The sequence below is a fragment of the Melanotaenia boesemani genome, chromosome 14, assembly GCF_017639745.1.
Source record: "Melanotaenia boesemani isolate fMelBoe1 chromosome 14, fMelBoe1.pri, whole genome shotgun sequence".
Taxonomy (NCBI): Eukaryota; Metazoa; Chordata; class Actinopteri; order Atheriniformes; family Melanotaeniidae; genus Melanotaenia; species Melanotaenia boesemani.
In genome coordinates, this window is record NC_055695.1 from 28,361,353 (window position 1) to 28,379,928 (window position 18,576).

Below are 18,576 nucleotides of genomic sequence, written 5' to 3' on the forward strand. Positions count from 1 at the left end.
TGATTTATGGAAGTTTTTCAGGCATTTATATCCGTCCAGGAGGCTTAAAATCCAGCTGCAAAATGCAGTGTTTATTCAGAGACCCTGTCTGGTAAATCCACAATGAGGGATCCACGATAACACCATTATTTATCAGATTTTTGCAATTTGACAGTAATGTTCAATCAGGAGCAGCCAAAGATCAACAAGTGAGCAGAAAGTTCTATGTGTGTCTGAAAAGAAGAAAAATGAAGGTCTTCTATGGCTGCAATAAAGCCAAGAAGAAGCTTTTGATACACGGCGGCACCAAAAACTAGTTGAGTTGGAGTTGGTTTAGTGAGGATAGCAGGTAAATAGTAACATAAATGACTAAATGAGGAAAAAGTGTAAATATGTAAATATTTTATGTTGTGTGTTTGTTTCAATACCAATATTTTTTTCTCCTGAAAGCCAAGACTTGAGAGAATGATGTGCAGATGAGAGAAGGCTTGGTCACTGTTGATCAGTGTGTTATTTCTACAAAGTTCTGTTAGTAATAAATTCTATTGTGTTTCTTTGGTCGGCCTTTATGCTGCTCTCTGTTATCTGTTTATCTGTTGATACATTCATTTTACAACTGAGGCAGTCCTGACAACATCTGGATGTTGACTGGGAATAAAAGGGCTCAGCTTCTACATGCAGTTTTACATTTAAAAACAGGAAAAGAGTAGCAACAAATGGCTTAAAGGGTTAACAATATGGATTTATTTGTATCTGTGTGCAGATCTGAAATAAATTAGTTTCTACATCTTCCTTTAATACTTGCTAACATCTGACAGACTTCAGCCTGCATTTCTAACTCCGCTCTGAAGGGAACATACCTGGGTGTGCACGCTTCATTTTAATGAGGGTGCTGCACTCATGTGGGTAAATGCATTTTTTTCTTTGCGGAAGTACGCGCTGAAGTCTCCCGTCTTTACAGCACCTGGCATCTCATTCTCAGCTTGTCTGACTTCTTTGCTCCATTCAGAAACGATAAAGAAATTTTCTGTGTTTGGGTGTTCAAACACAGCCTGCAGGATAAAGTGTATTAACCCTTTGATGCTTATTGTCACATTTTTGCTACAAACTGCTTCTGACCTTTTTTTAAAATGAAATTATTCATCTTACCTATTTTTTTATTTATTATATATTATTTTTGTAGCTATTTTTTTTATATTTTCTACTTTTGTCTGTCTTTAAATTAATTTATTCTATTGTATTTTATTTTATTCTAGTTTTTTATTTCTATGTTTTTTACTGAATTTAATTTGTTTTTATATATTTGTAAAGAGATTTACAACTATATAGGGGGTTAAATGCCCTTCCACCTTCATGTAGGGATTTTATCTGTGGATGCAGCAGCAGTTACTGTGCTTTGGTTTATTTTATTACTTGTACCCACATTTTAAAAACTCACTGTGGTGCAGAAACTTTACAGCTTTTTCTGGACGTGTAGCTTGTAGCAGCTCTGAATCAGTCACTTGTGAGATATATCTTAGGAGGAAGGCGCTTTCTCTGAGCAGCTTGCAGCTTTCTGCTGGTGTTGCTGGGCAGCAGACACCATGCGGAGCATTCACAGGTCAGCAGGGTCGCATCAAAGACTTTTTAGCTCACTCTGGATTGTTTTATGGAAAACGTCAGGTTGTCTCTGGGTTAACAAATACAATGCCTCTCCTGGGCCAGAAATATTCACCATGTTTTTTTTTTGGGGGGGGGGGGGGGGGGGGGGGCTTACCAGTTAATTGCAGGGGTGGTAGCTCTGATAGAAAAAAACCCCAGCATTGGGCTCGGCTGCCGCAGGCAGAGCTTTAGTGAATCGCCTTGACCTTTGGCAGCTGCAGTCAGGAGTTGAACTATGTCTTTCTTGAATGAAAGAGACTTAAAAAGAGAAGTTAGCTTCTGGCTGCAGTACAAAGCAAATCCAGAGGGTTCTCAGTCAAAGCTGCCCCATATCAGACGTAGAGGTCAGACAGAGCGCTTCAGCAAAGCAGGCGGGTCAAGAACAAGCCCAGAAATGTCCACCAGGTAGGAAAAGACTGACAGATGTGTTTTGTCTGCTAAAGCAAAGGTTCAGCGGTGATTCTCCATGATCATCTTTGGATTTCACTAGAACGAGAGATGCAGCCTCACACCAGTTATCTTACTGGGTTGTTTCTAAAAGTGACAGACTGGTGACGCTGCTTCATACAATCTGAGTCTTATTTCAGTTTCTGTTGTAGAAACATGATCAAATTGTCTTTTTAGGTTATTTTAAAGGTGACACAGCTCATTTATCACATTTAAACGTATATCTGAGTCACAAATATCAGACAGCCCATCATGAACTTAAACTTCTGATTCTAATCCAGCACCTCCACACATCAGGCGTCATCTGAGAGCCGAGCATCTTCCTCTCTGTAACTTGAGCTGAGAGGGGGGTGCAGTGTGATTAGTCCAAGTACTGGTCAGCGATTTGAGGATTAAAGTCACACTATTAGGTTTCAATAAGCCTTATTGTTTGGCTGCATTAGTAAAGAGGTTTTGTCTCTAACAGTAGATCTGATTCTACTGCTTTTCTACAGGCTTCAGCTCCCACAATGAGGCTTCACATTTCAGCTACAAAGGAAGGCAAATTACTTTTACTTTTAAAAGAAGCTGTGGAGTCCACCTTGATGATTATCACCAGTGTGTCACCATGAAAATGTTTAAATAAAATCTCTAAGATCTGGCGTGTTGTACCTTATTGAATAAAAAAGAGATGTAGGCTTTTGCACCTCCCGCTAACAATGCCTTTGCATTTCTCTGACAGCGGTATCAAACCTGGATGTGGAAAGTAAGCTGACGGCACATTTCCAAGCTCCCTGGCACCAGCAGAGGAACGTTTTCCACCCCTCCACACGGCCAGCATGTGTGGAAGAGCTCCACAGGGAAGCCAGTCTCAGCCTGTGGGCCCTGAACCAAGGTGAGTTCACCCAGAAACACTCCTACCCTCAACAAGTATGACTCTCCCAGTCCATTTTTATGTGTATTTCATTAAAAATCTTCATTTGGGAGAAAAAAGAAAAAGTAACTTGTATAGCTGCATCCCACTATGATTATGGTGTTATTCTGCCCCCTTGTGGGTTTATTTTGCAACTGCAGGCTAAAATAAACGAGTTCCAACACTAGGGCCCTCATTTATCAACCATGTTTATGCACAGATTTGTGCATATTTAGTACATGAGAACATTTTCACACAAAAATTTATCATCTTGTACTTATGTGTAGAAATTAGTTCTAAACTATAACAACAGCTTTTATGATTTGTGCACACAGAATTTAGTGGTAGGACAGAAAAGCTATAATAATTTTGCAGGTGTCACAGCGAGTTCAGCATCCATGTGCATTCTTTATGTCAGGGATGCTCAATCCTGGTCCTCAAGGGCCTGCAGGTTTTAGAAGTTTCACTGCAGCAATATTCAAGTGGGTTTGTGGCCACCAAAATGAGTTACGAGACAGGTGGGACATTGCCTGATCATCAGTGAGAAGGCAATATGTGTGATGCTTCCTTTTCAACAAGCACAAAATACATTTGTTTCTTCTGAACAATTCAACATCAGTGACCGTGGACGAACTCCGGCAGGTGATTTAGAACATGTGGGATTCATCAACAGCTGGTTACTTACTAACGTGCATACACCTAACCCCTGCACGTTTCATAAATGCAGCGTTATTTGTATTTTAAAACATTATAAAATTTCATTTGTTAGACACAAATAGTTGATAAATGAGGGCCCAGTTCTTAAAATGAATACTTAATCTCAAATTACATGACCCTTTATCAACCTTTCATAATTATATAACTGGTTTATACTGCCTTTATATTAAAGCTTATTTTAATTTCTTCGTGTGATTTAATGAAGCTGTGTTTCTGTACACGCCTTACAGCGTGTCTTCAGTGTTTTACGTGTTTTCTGCCGCAGATCACCAGAGAAGACAATCAGGCAGCAGGGAGCGGAGAGTAACCATCTCAGCCTTGCCCCCGATGCCAATGTACCCCTCCCCCCAAGTCATCCGGAGGCATGAAAAGAGGGGCACATGTTCAACAGCGGTGAGACATTTATATATCTGCAAATGACCAGCTTATATCCAGACTGACTGTTTAGCAACAGAAAAGAAAACTTGTGTAAATATGCTGACTTATGTCTCTGTATCTGAGTTTTTTTTTCATATTTAAAGATATGTCTTCCTTTGTAGAGTTATTATAACATCTGTTTAAAGGTGCAGTGTGTAAGAAAGTCATTTAAAAAGCTGTATGTCCATCACAAAACATCACTGAAGCTAAATATGCCGTCATTGTGGCTTAAAATATATCCCATATTCTTTGTAGGTTTTATTAACATCAACACATTATCTAAAATCTTGAGTTTTAATAATATTTAGAGCGACTCCACCCAGTCAAACCACCTTTATTAGCTTCCTCAGGACATTTCACAAGTTTTCTGTCCTTGACTGTTGCACAGGAAAGATGACAGGAATTACAACAGAAGTGAGTGGATGTGTAAAACCGTGGACTCTGCAGGTTTGAGACCCGGATTAGGCGCAGTGGAACACAAAAATGAATCATGGTCCTTTGCAATTTGCTATTTGCAACATTTTAAATTGCAGTTTTGTTTTAAAAACAATTACTAGTTCAGCCCTATCTAATCACTTTACTAAAATAACAATTTTTTTTTATTCTCTAAGAATGAACCATTTATGTCCACTTGCTGTGGGTCCACATACATGGCAGTTGCCAAATTGTGGCACCATAATTACTACAGTGTCTCTGACTGGACAAACTACTGTTGTTTTTAAGTGAGGATCTTCTGAGCTTTAAAACTGCAGCACCAGCTTTGTTTGACAGGTATTAGAGCACCGTTTGGGATAGGTAACGCCTTAAAAGAACCATAGAAAAAGACAGTTAACAATGTTGAAGTAGTTACCTGTAGTGCAGCCAATGCTGCACCTGAGGCCACTGGATCCAGTCACAGATGAAAACATGTTCATGTCTGGAAGAATTTTGGCCACTGATGGCCACGGTCCATTTACAGCTTGCTATGTCCATCTATACCACTAGATGTCAGTAATTCTTGCACACTGTACCTTTAAATGAAGCTTTAAATGTGATGCTCAGATTTTCATAAACCTTGGAAGTGACAGTGGCATTTTTTCCTCCCTTTCGAGCAGCCAGAGAGGCATTTTAGAGATGCAGCCACTCAGTTAGCTCAAGCTCAGGTAAAGAGTGCGTCATGTTGTTGTCTGTGCAGGGAATGAAAAGTTTCCCATCTCACAGCCCTGAGTTCACGTTTCATTTTCACATGTGCAGCTCATCAGTTTGCATGGATCTGCCAAATATCTGTTAAATTCCCCAATCTGTTCATGTATTGTTGCTTTTTCATCATCTTTGGTGTTTTTTGTTTGGTTTGTTTTTTTTGCCTTGTAATTCAGTTTGAATCCACCCGCTCCTCCTCCCCCACCGAATGTTGCCGCCTGTCTCCCTGGAGCAGAAAGGTATTGGTCTTCCCCTCCCTCCTGGCTCACGAGTGCCCCTCCTAACTCTTTATTTCACCTGCTTTCTAATTTACATACTGAAAGCCTTTTTAAATGCATGTTCCTCTGGGTTCCTCTGGCTGTTGTGGGTTTAGAGCATGGTGGTTTCATCCATGTTGTCATGTCACACGCTCTCAAGCTGTTGTTGGGGTTCATGCAGAGGGCCAGGCTTTGAGTTTGGAGTATGTGAGGAATGTGTGTGTGAGGCCTGTCGCCTCAGTCGCCCAGCAGGCTGGGTTCCTCTAATGACAGAGTTGACTTCTGGGAGCTTGCGTCTCTGATTACCCATGATCCTTCTGTGCTGCGGTCTCCTCACTGCACAGCTGACAGCCTCATGTTTCCCCCCTTTGAGTTTCTTTTTCACCAACTACATCATGCTTGATGCCCACCATGAGACAGAAATGAGCAAACACTACCACTCCCTTTTTTTCCCATCCACTCTTCCTCTTCTTCGCTTACCATCACTTTTTCACTCCTTCGTCTGGCTCATCCCACCTCTCAGACACTCCTTAAACCGCCTCTCTGTTCTCACAACAAATCAGCTGTAAATGGTCTCCCTTAGATTTTTTTTTCTACTAGTTGGGTGAAGTTTCCAAGGAAACTGGTTTCTTTTGTGGCCGGGGTTTTTGTCAGGGTCTCATTGGTCTGCCGGGAACAGAGAGCACAAAGGCTGGAGAGCTGGCTTTAAATGGGGGTGGGAGGTTGTCGGGTTGTGTAGGTGGGAACCAGCACAGCCTGAGAATCACTCCCAGTTTCACATGTGTCTCGCTGGAAACTTGAGGTAAGATATTGATAAGTTCGTACAGCGAGGAGATTGAAGCGATAGATGCTCTTCAGTTCAGGATTTTAGCTTGAATGGAAAAAGTGGAGTTTTGGGAAAGAAGAGAAGGGCTCTGTAGTGATTGGTACAGCAGAGGAATGCTGCCGTGAACTATTTCCTCTGAAATATTTCCGGAGCTTCGTTATTGCGCCAGAGACTCACAGGGGAGTGACAGATTTTTGGAGTATGAATAAGAGTGTTGACTGGAAATGACAGCAGAAGCTGCAGACTGAAGATGACCTGAGCTGCACACTTTGTCAAATCAGTCTGAGGTTTCTGCTAACTTGAACACTGTCTGGTTTTACACCTTTTTTTGTTTGTTTTTTGCATGAAGTTTTCCCATGCTTTTTATTTTCTCTTGCTCTGGAGCATGCTTTTTATTTCCACTGCTTCATGAATTCATTGCACTCCAACTTGAAACTCAGCTGGGAGGACATGTGTATTGATTTGCTTCTGTTCAGGCAGCGAGCAGTCTGCTGTTGGCTGTAGATTAAGACACTAAACTCTACATCTAGTCTTCCTTTCTCCAACAGTAAAACACCAGCAAAACCAGTGTAATCCTTCAGTCATTGTACTCTACACATCTCCCTCTCTAAAGCTGAGGTTTTGTTCTTATTTTAAACTCCGCCGCATCACTTTTCATCTAACACCATCTAATTGTAACAATCTAACCATGCAAATATCCATCTGTTGCAGGCTGTGCCCTCTGACCCTGACACTGACGGGGTGGCTCTAGGTCACCGGTCTAAGTTTCCCATCCCTAACATCCCCTCCACCCTGGACAAGCAGACTAACTGGTCTAAAGCTCTGCCGCTGCCCACCCCAGAGGAGAGAATGAAATGCAATTCCCAAGTCATCACTTCATGTGTCATCCCTATTAATGTGACTGGTAAATTCAAATCATTTCATGTTTTCAGTCTGAATATTTTCATTAGGGCAGGGCAGACCAGCGCCACTTTTCTTCCACTTTTTTATGAAGAAACAGGATGACGTATCAGGTAGCATTAGCTTTGTTGCTTACTGGTCCATAACAAAAATTCACTCTAACCAAGAACAGCGAGGGTGTGTTTAGAAAGACAACAAAAACACTAGTATGTTTTAGTTACTGCTAGCAAAATAGATTTTGAGACCATGTTTTTATTAGCTGTACTGCTTCCTGGGAGCATTTATAGGCGTATTTATACCGAGAGAGCTAACTAAATAAGAAGCAGGTGAAACAAGAGAGCAGGAAGTAAATATAACACTGCACATAAAAGGGAAAACTCTGCAACATAAGACAGGAAATTAAACTTAACAATATAAACAGAACCAAAGAATAAAGAACACAGAAAAACAGGCACAAAAATGAATCACACTCAGAAACCCAGACCGGAACTTAAGAGAGTCCTTCTGAAACTAGAGAAACCGCATACCAAGACTTAAGATAGAAATCTAACAGAAACTAAACCAAAAACAGAATCAAAACATGCAGATTATGACTTTTCATTTGTGCAAAATAACTATGATGAGCAAATAAATTCTCCCTCTTTCTTTTTAAAGTTGGGTCTCAAAATATACATTTTTTGTGGATGGATTTTCTCAGAGCCTGCAGTTCCAATTCCCTTTTATGGTCATTCGTTCATTCACAAATCAGTAATAAAAAAAAGAAATTATCAGCTTGTTTTTCATTATTCTTTTAGAAATCTAAAAGAAAAAACTTAAATCATTTTTTTAATTTGAAGTTAATATTTTAAATAAATAAAACTAGAACAACAACCCACAGACAGAAATACATTTTTTACATTTTTTGAAATTATCTTGGGACCCCCAGTTTGAGAAAGGCTGTAGCTATAAGGCTCTTTCCCAGCGCCTCCCAAAACAACTTTTGGGTGAATGTTGGTGCTTTAGGGGAGACAGGTGGTGGGACCCACCGTAGTGACTCTCCTGATACAGCACCGACAGCGAAATCCAAGCGCCATTGATATGGTGACTGCTGTGCATGGAGGTCAGCTGGGAGAGAGTGAGCGACCCCAACAACAAAAGCCACAGTTCTGGCTTGCAGACAGAGAATCTGCAGCACCTTCCGGGTCACGGAAATCCGACAATCTGTGGGTTATTTTTCTAGTTTAATATCTTCTCCCCTTAACTTCAAATTAAAAGTACAAATCAGCCTGATTTTAGGTTTTTTTTTTTTTAGACTCATAAAAAATAATAGAAAACAAGCTGATTATTTACCTTTTGATTTTCAATTTTGAACTGAAGATAAGATAAGATAAGATAAGATAAGATAAGTTAAGCTTTATTCATCCCCTAAAAGGGGAAATTTCTTTGCCACCACAAATCTCATACATAGACAATGACGAAAAACATTAAATAGACATTTAAATATGTAAATATACTAAAAACATAAAAAAAAAAATTAAAAAAAACTACAGGTGGTCATTAAAAAATCGGACAGCTACAGGAACAAAAGACCTTCTGAAGCATTCAACACTGAGGCATAACAAGACGGTCACTAAAAGAGCTTTTGAGACGATTAAAAACATCATGTAGAGGGTGGTTTTCAAGGGATAAAATTGTTTTCAATCTGGACCCAGTTCTTTTTGCCAGGGTGAGGTCTAGAGAGTCAGGGGTGATACCAATCACAGCCCCAGCTTTTTTAATCAACTTGTTTTTTTACAAATGCTGCTTCCCCAACACAACACCACATAGAAAACAAGACTGGCTAAAATGCCTATATAAAACACAGAAAGAAGGTTTCTACTTATATTAAAAGATCTGAGTTTTCTCAGAAAGAAGAGTCTTGACTGAGCCTTTTTGAAGGCCACCTCCGTGTTCTTTTTAAAATTGAATTGAATGTCCAGAACAACACCCAGCTATGTGTAGGATTCAACCACCTCTATTTCATGATATTAAATGAACGAATGATACACGGACCATACAGGGACCCCTTACTGCATTAGCATTAATGTGCTAACTGTTTAGCAAGTGGAAGAAGCCTATCTTAGCTTAGCTTAGCATAACGACTCGCGGCAGCTACTACCACATAATAAATAAAAACATAGCCTCACATTTGATTTTAGTGGGTTTAAAACTTGGTCTGCAAATGGCCCCTGATTTTGTTAGTTTTTTTTTTTTTTTTTTTTTTTTTACAAATAATTCTGTGTTTTTGATCAGAAAATTCAGTAACCAAAAGATACATGGATCCTGGCAGCTCTTCAGCTTAACTAACAACTTAAAGTTTAGTTAGCAGATCATATCTTATATTTGTAAATAAATAAGTACTAAGTGTAATAATCACTGAGCTTGACTAGTGCTAACTAGGCTAGCTAATTACCAGTCTTTGATGTAGCTGTTAAGTGGAGCTAAACTATCAACTTGGCCAACTTCAAACTCCTTACAAAGATATGAAAGTGAGCCTAATCCTCTCATCTTGCTCATCATAAAATAAAAAACAGAGTAGAAGCAGATTTTCTTAATTTCAGTCCATCTTTTAACAGTTCTAGTTCTTTAACATATGGTTAGCATGAATGCAGCGAAGAAGCTAACAGGAAAAAAGACTGCTAACACAGTCAGTCTTTCTCTACGTCCCCCTGTAGGTTTTTACCCCTCAGTAATGCCACAAAAACTAAAGTTTTATTTAGGAGGAAACACAAAACTCTTCATATCACCATGAAACTTCATTATTAACAGGAATTGATGCTGGTACAGAGAGTTACTTTCAATGTGCAAGTCGTGCTTTGTGCCTGGTTAACTTTGTTTCTTGTGCTTTGATGCTTTGTGCCTGCAACTGCAAAGAGGCGAGATGTTGTGATGGGAATGTCAATTAGTTCTGCCCAAACTGTTGAAAAGACCTGCTTGATGTTATTTACATTCGCTCTTACTCTCTCAAAAGGAGAGCTGTCCGCCAACACTGGCTTGAGTCAGAGACAGTTGAGGACAAAAAAATGCACATTGTAAGCAAAGTCCTGCAATTGCTATGGAGCTGAAAGCCCCATGCTGCTGTCACATGATAGCCATGATGTGACTCTGACACGGCAGGAAGTAAAATCAAGCAGAAGGCATTTTTTGGTTAGTAAAGCCAGCAATCTGTTCTGTCATTTGACAGATTTTCCATTTTTCCAACTTTTCAAATTTTCCAACTTTTCAGCATAGTCATTACATTAAGCTGTAAATAACTCCTCATTTTAAGTCCTTTTCTAACTGTGGCTTTGAGGTAACTCAGATCTTTAACTGTCTCTCTTTATTGCTATTTTTATAGAGCACCTAATTTAGTTCAGCCAAGCATTACGTTTATTTATTTATTTTCTTCCTATGTGACAACCTGAGAGTTAAAGAAGGAAATTTGTGCAGTCGCCACCAAACAAAGATTCCTCACATGTCCCGTCTCCGTTGCAGGGGTTGGTTTTGACAGAGATGCTAGTGTGCGCTGCTCGCTCGTTCACTCGCAGTCTGTGCTTCAGAGGAGACGGAAACTGAGGAGACGGAGGACCGTCGCCGGCCTTCCCAGACAGGTGCAGCAAGATTTAGGTATGTTATTTCATTTAACTCTGCCAGGCTCATAAAAAAAGAAAACAAAAGAATGACGTACTGTTGGATATATTTTGTGTTTTTGTTATACATTCATTTTCATAGAAAATATAAAATATTTACACAAATATACAAAAAATATTATATTATAAAATATTTTAATGTTTTTGATGAAGCTTATATTCTAAGGTCATCACCTTTGAGATATACACTAAACCCCTTAATGCCAAAATATATTTACAATCATAAATACAGGTAAAAACAAGGCAAGAAAAAGAAAAAGACAAAGACAAAAAGAAAAATAAAATAGAATGCAATTAAATATCAAATAAATGAATAACAGTAAATTAATACAAATAAATAATGGTATATATACTCCATTGAAGTTTAAAAAAATATTTTAGAAAGTATCAAAGATTGTACTGTGTATATATATATATATATATATATATAATATAAATATATATAAAAAAACATGAATATATTTTAAATATATATTAATATAATGAAAATCTATCATAAAATAAAGAAATCAATAAGAAAAATAAAATATGTTAAATAATGTAACTATATTCTGAGAAAGATAAACAGAGGCAGGATATTGTTGGAATTACACTTTTTTCCCCCCAAATTTTCAGTTTCTTCGTGTTTTCTAAAAGAATAATTAATTAAATGTTAACATGTTGGTGACGTACTTGTACTTCTTTGCACTAAAATAAAGCGAAAACTTGGAAGTTTTTGTTTTTTATAAGTTAATATGTTATTACTTTACTGGCCCGGCCCACTTGAGATCAAATTGCATTATTTGAAGGGTTAAATGCAACAAAAATCCTCCATCACCCAACCTCTGTGACTCTTTTGCTCATGGGGCTCGTGTCTCTTTCTTCTCACAGACTCTGATGATTCTCCTGGTTCCAGAGAGCGAACAGTGATCGTTCACTCCGGTCCAGACATTACTCCTTCCAACGAGGAGCTGACCAGCCATCTGAACACCAGAGACTCCGGCTGTCAGACAGAAGAGTCTCTGATCTCAGGAGCGCCGTCTCGGAGGAGGATCAGGGTCCAAAGAAGCCAGGGAGTGTCCATCTTGCTCTCGTACTCTGCAGGCAACATTTCCTCCCTGGCCGACAGCGCCGACGCCATGTTCACTTCCTCTGTGGGGGATCGCCTGCGCTCACGGAGTCTGCCCAGAGACGGCATAATGATGGACAACGGGCACCATGACACAGACGAGGAGGAGGAGGAGCTTTCCCCGTTTAACACTGAGAGCTTCCTGCCCGGACACAGGGAGATGATTCTGAAGGATGATGAAGAGAGTGCGGACCACCAGGCCATGTCGGAGAGTCCGGAGTGCAGCTGGATGGAGCGAACCAGATCCCAGCTGCCCAGGAAGGCCGACTTGGGCAGCTGTGAGATCTCATCAAGCTCTGACACCTTCAGCAGCCCTGTACACTCTGTCTCAGCTGCAGGGGTGCTGGGTGGTCAGATGGACCATAAGGAGGACCACCAGTCTTCTAGTGGGAACTGGAGTGGGAGCAGCTCCACCTGCCCCTCCCAGACATCAGAAACAATCCCCCCTGCAGCCTCTCCACCCCTGACCGGCTCCTCACACTGTGACTCTGAGCTCTCCCTAAATGCTGCCCCTCACGCTGCAGACGAGCAGACCAGCTTCTTGATGGACAACTACCACGGCCTCAGGACCCAGCGGGCAGGCTCCTTCTCCTCAACAGCTATGGATATATTAGAGGAAATCGGAGCCTGCACACCCATTGAGGGGGAATGGGGTTACCCCCATGCAGATCCCTCTCACTCCCAGGGCTTCACCCCCGAGCCGAGCAGAGAGGCTGAGAGCAGCCTGGGCTGCCCCAGCTTCACCAGCATGGCCACCTGCGAGAGCAGCTTCTCCGACAAACCACCCTCAGAAAAAGCTGACACCGTCTCACACTACTCTGTAGACACTGAAGGTTACTACACCTCCATGCACTTTGACTGCGGTCTGAAAGGTAGCAAAAGCTTCACTAGTAACTATGCACCCTCTGCTGCTGATTGTGGTCTGTCGGACCTGAGCGGACACCTGACGCTGGGGAGACGCTGCCTTTCTTTGAGAAAACCAAAGGCGAAGCCGTCTCCGCCAAAGAGGAGCTCTTCCTTAAGAAAAATATGCAGTGAGGGAAACATTCCTGACAAGAGAGAACCAAAGATTACATGCGGGCAGCAATTTCCACTGTCTTCTAAGGAGAGGAAACTGAAGCTGGCTTTGGCTGGCTCGCAAGCTCAAGTAGAAAACTCTTTAGTTCGAGAGCCCCTTGCAGTCTGGGGGGTGAAGGGCTCAGCTGATCTACTTGATTTAGGCATGCTAAGCTCTGTGGATGCACATTCGTTTAAGGATGAGGGTGTTGTGCAGCCCGACTATGCAGATTTGTGGCTTCTGAACGATTTAAAATCTAGCGATCCTTACAGATCGTTATCGAACTCCAGCACAGCGACAGGTACGACTGTGATCGAATGCATCAGGTCACAGGAAAGCTCCGAATCCCAGACATCCCAGTCTGGCTCCAGAGCCACCACCCCCTCACTTCCATCGGTGGAAGGGGAATTTAAGCTAACATCCCCGGAGAAGCTGGCAGGCCTGGCCAGTCCATCTAGCGGCTACTCCAGTCAGTCAGAAACCCCCACTTCCTCTTTTCCCTCCACCTTCTTTCCTGGACCACTGTCACCAGGGACTGGCAAGAGGAAGCCAAAAGTCCCAGAGAGGAAGTCCTCTCTGTCATCGCTGTCTCTGCAGTCACGATCCAGCAGGGACGGAGCAACCTCCAAGAGAGATCTGGAGCTGCCCATTATTCCTCCCTCCCATCTCGACTTAAGTGCCCTTCACAGTGTGAGCAACAAGGCCTCAGCTTACAGAACTCAGACACAAAACCTTCACCAGAATAAACAAAAACCTGCGCAGATGGCTGATACTATAGCCCCTCCCACCTCAGAGGTGTTTAATGCCCATGCTCTGTCCATCACACCTTCAGCTCTGCTCTCAGTCCAACTTCGATCCATCAGTAAAGAACACGGAGGACACGAAGATAAAGTGGTTTCCCAACTCCAGTGTCCCATGAGTGAAAGCTCCTCACTACACAACTCACATCATCATCATGTATCCACAAAGGAGCTGTGCGAATCAGTGATTACCTCAAATGTAGAGCGAGTGAGCAAGATAAGCAACAAGCAAGATGATGAGGCTCCTTTAGAGAGAGTCGGTCTGCAATCAGAACCACATCTGAACCAGAAAGGCTCAGAAATCCCTGAGACTGATGAAGGGGAGCCGTCTGGAGACTCCAGCTCACATGTAGAGCCTGCACCGCACCAAGAGACGAATCTGACCGAAGAAGAAACATGTCCCTCTCCCCCAGTTCTGCACAGCTCACCAAAGAGAGGCAACAGTGTTGATGAAGTGCCTGCAACTGACAGTCAGCTGGAGACGTCGCAGGAGAGCTCAGCCAGCAACGAAGCAGAAAACTATTCATCAGGTGTTTCAGCCGAAAGTGCCTCGCAGGACAGCAAGGAGGAGTCCACGGCAGAGACGGAGGATTATTTCAGCAAAGGTAAACTGTTTGTGTCTCAGTTACCTCACATCCCAACACATGGTTTGTAATAAAGATGACAGGTGTACATTATATGTATAAATCCTAATAAGTATTTTTAGACAAAAAATAGAGCATCAACAACATCCAAATGGTTAAAGATGCTCCACAGAGTATCTTTAACACCCTATGACTTCCTTTTACTAGAGGAACGTTTTGGGGAGAACTGGGCTCAGTACTCGAGATGAGGAAAGTAGTGATTGAGTGTACTGCCATGTCAATCAATTATTATCAAGAATGTGTGGTAAAAGCAGTGGTTACAATGGAGACAGCCAGCATTTAGTGCAATAGCTATGAAACAGCTTTGAAAGTTCATAAGACTGTGATTGGGGAGGACTGTGAGGTACAGAGCTGAGTCACTACTGAATCAGGTGCTGGCTCGAACATTTAAAGAGAGGAAGCATCAAAGCATTGATGAGCTGTCAGTGGTTTAGTAAATGAAGTCTTCTCATCGGTGAGGATATCGTGAAATGACTTTATGGTAGAATAGTTGTTGCTGGCCTGCAGACTAGAAACGTCTGTGGTAGCACAACATGTAGGGAAAATAAGTATACTGATCACCTGAACATATAAATAGAAGATTAAAATTTAAATTCTGATAATCTATCAAGTAAATACAACAGCTACTTTATCAGGTCCACCTTGCTAGTACCGTGTTGGACCCCGTTTTTCCCTCCAGAACTCTCTTAATTCTTGGTGTCATAGATTCAACAAGGTGTTGGAAACATTCCTCAGAGATTTTGCTCCATGTTGACACGACAGCATCACACAGTTGCTGCAGGTTTGTCGTCTGCATCCATGATGAGAAACTCCCGTTCCACCACATCCCAAAGCTGCTCTACTGAACTGAGATCTGGTGACTGTGGAGGCCGTTGGAGTCCAGTGAACTCATTGTCATGTTCTAGAAAGCAGGTGGAGATGATCTGAGCTTTGTGACATGGTGCATTATCCTGCTGGAAGTAGCATCAGAAGATGCTCCACTGTGGTCATAAAGGGATGGACATGGTCAGCAACAATACTCAGGTAGGCTGTGGTGGTTAAACCAGGTCACAGTGGTACTAAAGCACTAAGAGAATATCCCCCACACCATTACAGCACCAGCAGCCTGTGTGAATTGTCTTTGTGAGCTCGAGAACAAGACAAAAGTTCTTGAGTATGTAACAGGCTTTATACCGTCACCAGAACCTGAATCATTGATCCAAGGCAGGATCGATCCATGTTTTCATGATGTTTCCATCAAATTCTGATCCTACCATCTGAATGTGAAGCTTAAATGGAAACTCATCAGACCAGTTTTTCCATCTTCTATTGTCCAGTTTGGTGAGTCTCTGTGAATTGTAGCCCCACCCGCCCACCCCCACCACCATTATGCTTGTAAAGCTTTTTACATTTTCCCCGAGAATATTAATATTGGTCCGGTCATTTCGTATTCCACAAGAAGTTCCGTCGCCGACGGGACGGGTAGAACTGCAGGGGGGACGTCTGTGTGCAATGAACAGCTGACCGGGTTATTTCATATTTAACGAGAAACTTTGTTCATGGCAGGACGGGGTTGTGCACGCAGCGGTGTCCATCTCTTTAACTCCCACATGTTGTTTACGTTTATACACTTTCTCACGACCTTGATCAGCTGTTCATTAAACATGCTGAAAACTATCCGTTCAGCCTTGCATAAGCAGAAATGTGGAAGCCAAAAAACTGTCTCCATTCACGTCCACAAGAGAAAAATGACGTCATTTTGTTCTCATGTGAAGCTGAAATGGAGACTCATCAGACCAGCAACGTTTCTCCATCTTCTATTGTCCAGTGTTGGTGAGTGTGTGTGAATTATTGCCTCAGTTTCCTGTTCTTAGCTGACAGGAGACACCCGGTGTGTCTTCTGCTGCTGTAGCCCATCTGCTTCAAGGTTGGATGTGTTATGTGTTCAGAGATGCTGTTCTGCAGACCTTGGATAGAACCAGCAATTATTTGACTTCCTGTTGTCTTTCTATCATCTCCAACCAGTCTGTCCATTCTCCTCTGACCTCTGACATCAACAAGACATTCTGGTCCAGACAACTGCTGCTCACTGGATATTTTCTCTTCTTCAGGCCATTCTCTGTAAACCCTAGAGATGGTTGTGTGAAAATCCCAGTAAATACTCAGACCAACAACCATGCCACGTTCAAAGTCACTTAAATCTCCTTTCTTCCTGATGCTCAGTTTGACCTTCATCAAGTCGTCTTCAACATGTCTACATGACTAAATGTGTTGAGTTGCTGCCATGTGATTGGCTTAGATATTTGTTATTTTATTAATAATAAATAGAAAATATTCACTGAATCAGATTCTTGAGTTAGGGTTTGCTTACCTGTGTTTTACATAAACTAAATGTTTTTGTAAATTAATGTGTTTTTCCAGATTTCCCTCACATTTCTGACATATTTAGAGAAAACTATCACAAAAACAACTATTAAGCTTAATTGAGGTTTTTTGTTGTTAATACACAAGATTCTTAATTTCTCTGTGGCTTCGCTTCAGTGAATGACGGTTTCTTCTTTGGGCTGCATGTTACTAATATTAAACTTTTTTTAGGAAGGTAGATAAAAACGTAAAATGTATAAAATGCTTTCTTTTTTTTATCAGACTCTACACCCAGTGACAACTCTGTGTCTCCTCCACATGATGAATCAAGACCAGAGGACGATAATGTGTTTCTGTCTCCCACTAAGTCCCGAACTACTGAGGATCTGTTCGCTGTGATTCACAGGTGAGTGTTTGACCGCAGCCTCTGCAGGTTACAGACGATTTAGAAAGTCCTAACTAAATTTAATTATCCCCAGGTCCAAAAGGAAAGTATTAGGGAGGAAGGACTCCACCGAGCTGAGTGTAAGGAACCGTCTTGGTGCCGCATCAGGAAACACGCCGCCTGGCAGCGCCGTGAGCTCCCCGGTCTCACAGGTTTCACCCTCTTCCTCTGCAACCCCACCAGGCTTGCACCGAGTCCCCGGTCCAATCTACAGGAATGCGAAGAAGTCCAGCACATCGAACGAAGAGTTCAAACTGCTGCTGCTTAAAAAAGGAAGCCGCTCGGACTCTAGTTACCGCATGTCGGCTACGGAGATCCTCAAGAGCCCAATCACTCCTAAGTCGCCTGGAGATTTTCTCCCAGAGTCCCCCAAACTATCTGAGGAGCAGCAACAGCCAGGACAAGACCAGCTCTCCTACCCCAAAGCCAACGCTGAGGGCTTCTCTCCAAAATCCTTCCTCACTTCCGCCGCTTCCAGGCAGGGGCGCTCCAGGATCCCCCCGCCCGCCAACAGCAGCCGCTACAGCATGCGCAGCAGGTTGTTTTCAGCGCCCATGCAGGCCATCTCAGAGGGCGAGACAGAGAACTCAGACGGGAGCCCTCACGACGACCACTCCTCACAGGGATCCACGTAGTCGAGGGCAGAGCTGAAATAATCTGACATGTTTACAGAAAATAAAAAGGTTCACAATTAAATAAGAAATATATTTTGGAAATGTGCTTAAGTCAGGAATTTCATCATTTCATTTAAAAAGGTAAAAAATCAAGCAGAAAGTAGTAAATTACAAATGAGTTGTAAAACTGTTCTTTTTTTATTATGTAAAAAAATTTACCTGCATTTTATACAAGCTGTATTTCTAAAAAAAAAAAAAAAAAAGAAAAGAAAAGAAAGAAAAAAAAGCATCTTTATATTAAAAAAAAAAGTTGGTATGAGAAACAAGATCATTCTGAAAAAAAAAAAAAAAAATCCCAAATCAGAGCATATTAAGCCTCATTTTCACCGAGAAGTCCAGCTCAGGACAGGACAGGTTTGGTCTCGCACCCTTACTGATGGCTGATGCTGACTGATGCCACGGCAAAGCTAAGGGAGGACTTTTCTGTCCTCTAATAATTTGAACAGGTAGGAAATGAAAGTCCACAAAAGTTAACACAAGCTATGTTTTTGAGTGCATATTTAAACATGGCGCTGTCGCACTTTGAGTTGCACAGGAAATGGCGATTCTTTCAACTAATCAAAAAGTGTTTCAAACTTCACCCTTTAGGGTCGGATTGGTAAG

General features: G+C 41.7%; 1 protein-coding gene across 4 annotated transcripts in view; it reads left to right on the forward strand.

The window, feature by feature from the left end:
* Nucleotides 1-18,208, forward strand: part of nhsa (Nance-Horan syndrome a (congenital cataracts and dental anomalies)) — a 71,858-nt gene extending 53,650 nt beyond the window's left edge. The window contains exons 2-9 of one of the 4 annotated variants that reach the window (XM_042006493.1): nucleotides 2,789-2,941; nucleotides 3,942-4,069; nucleotides 5,185-5,235; nucleotides 7,067-7,259; nucleotides 10,748-10,879; nucleotides 11,773-14,472; nucleotides 17,137-17,260; nucleotides 17,334-18,208. In XM_042006493.1, coding sequence (XP_041862427.1) covers nucleotides 2,789-2,941; nucleotides 3,942-4,069; nucleotides 5,185-5,235; nucleotides 7,067-7,259; nucleotides 10,748-10,879; nucleotides 11,773-14,472; nucleotides 17,137-17,260; nucleotides 17,334-17,934 — 4,082 coding nt within the window. In that variant the 3' untranslated portion in view covers nucleotides 17,935-18,208. Of the gene's footprint in view, nucleotides 1-2,788; nucleotides 2,942-3,941; nucleotides 4,070-5,184; nucleotides 5,236-5,448; nucleotides 5,512-7,066; nucleotides 7,260-10,747; nucleotides 10,880-11,772; nucleotides 14,473-17,136; nucleotides 17,261-17,333 lie in introns of those variants that run through there. The other 3 variants (XM_042006492.1, XM_042006495.1, XM_042006496.1) reach the window with 3 other exon arrangements.
* The last annotated feature ends 368 nt before the right edge of the window (nucleotides 18,209-18,576 follow it).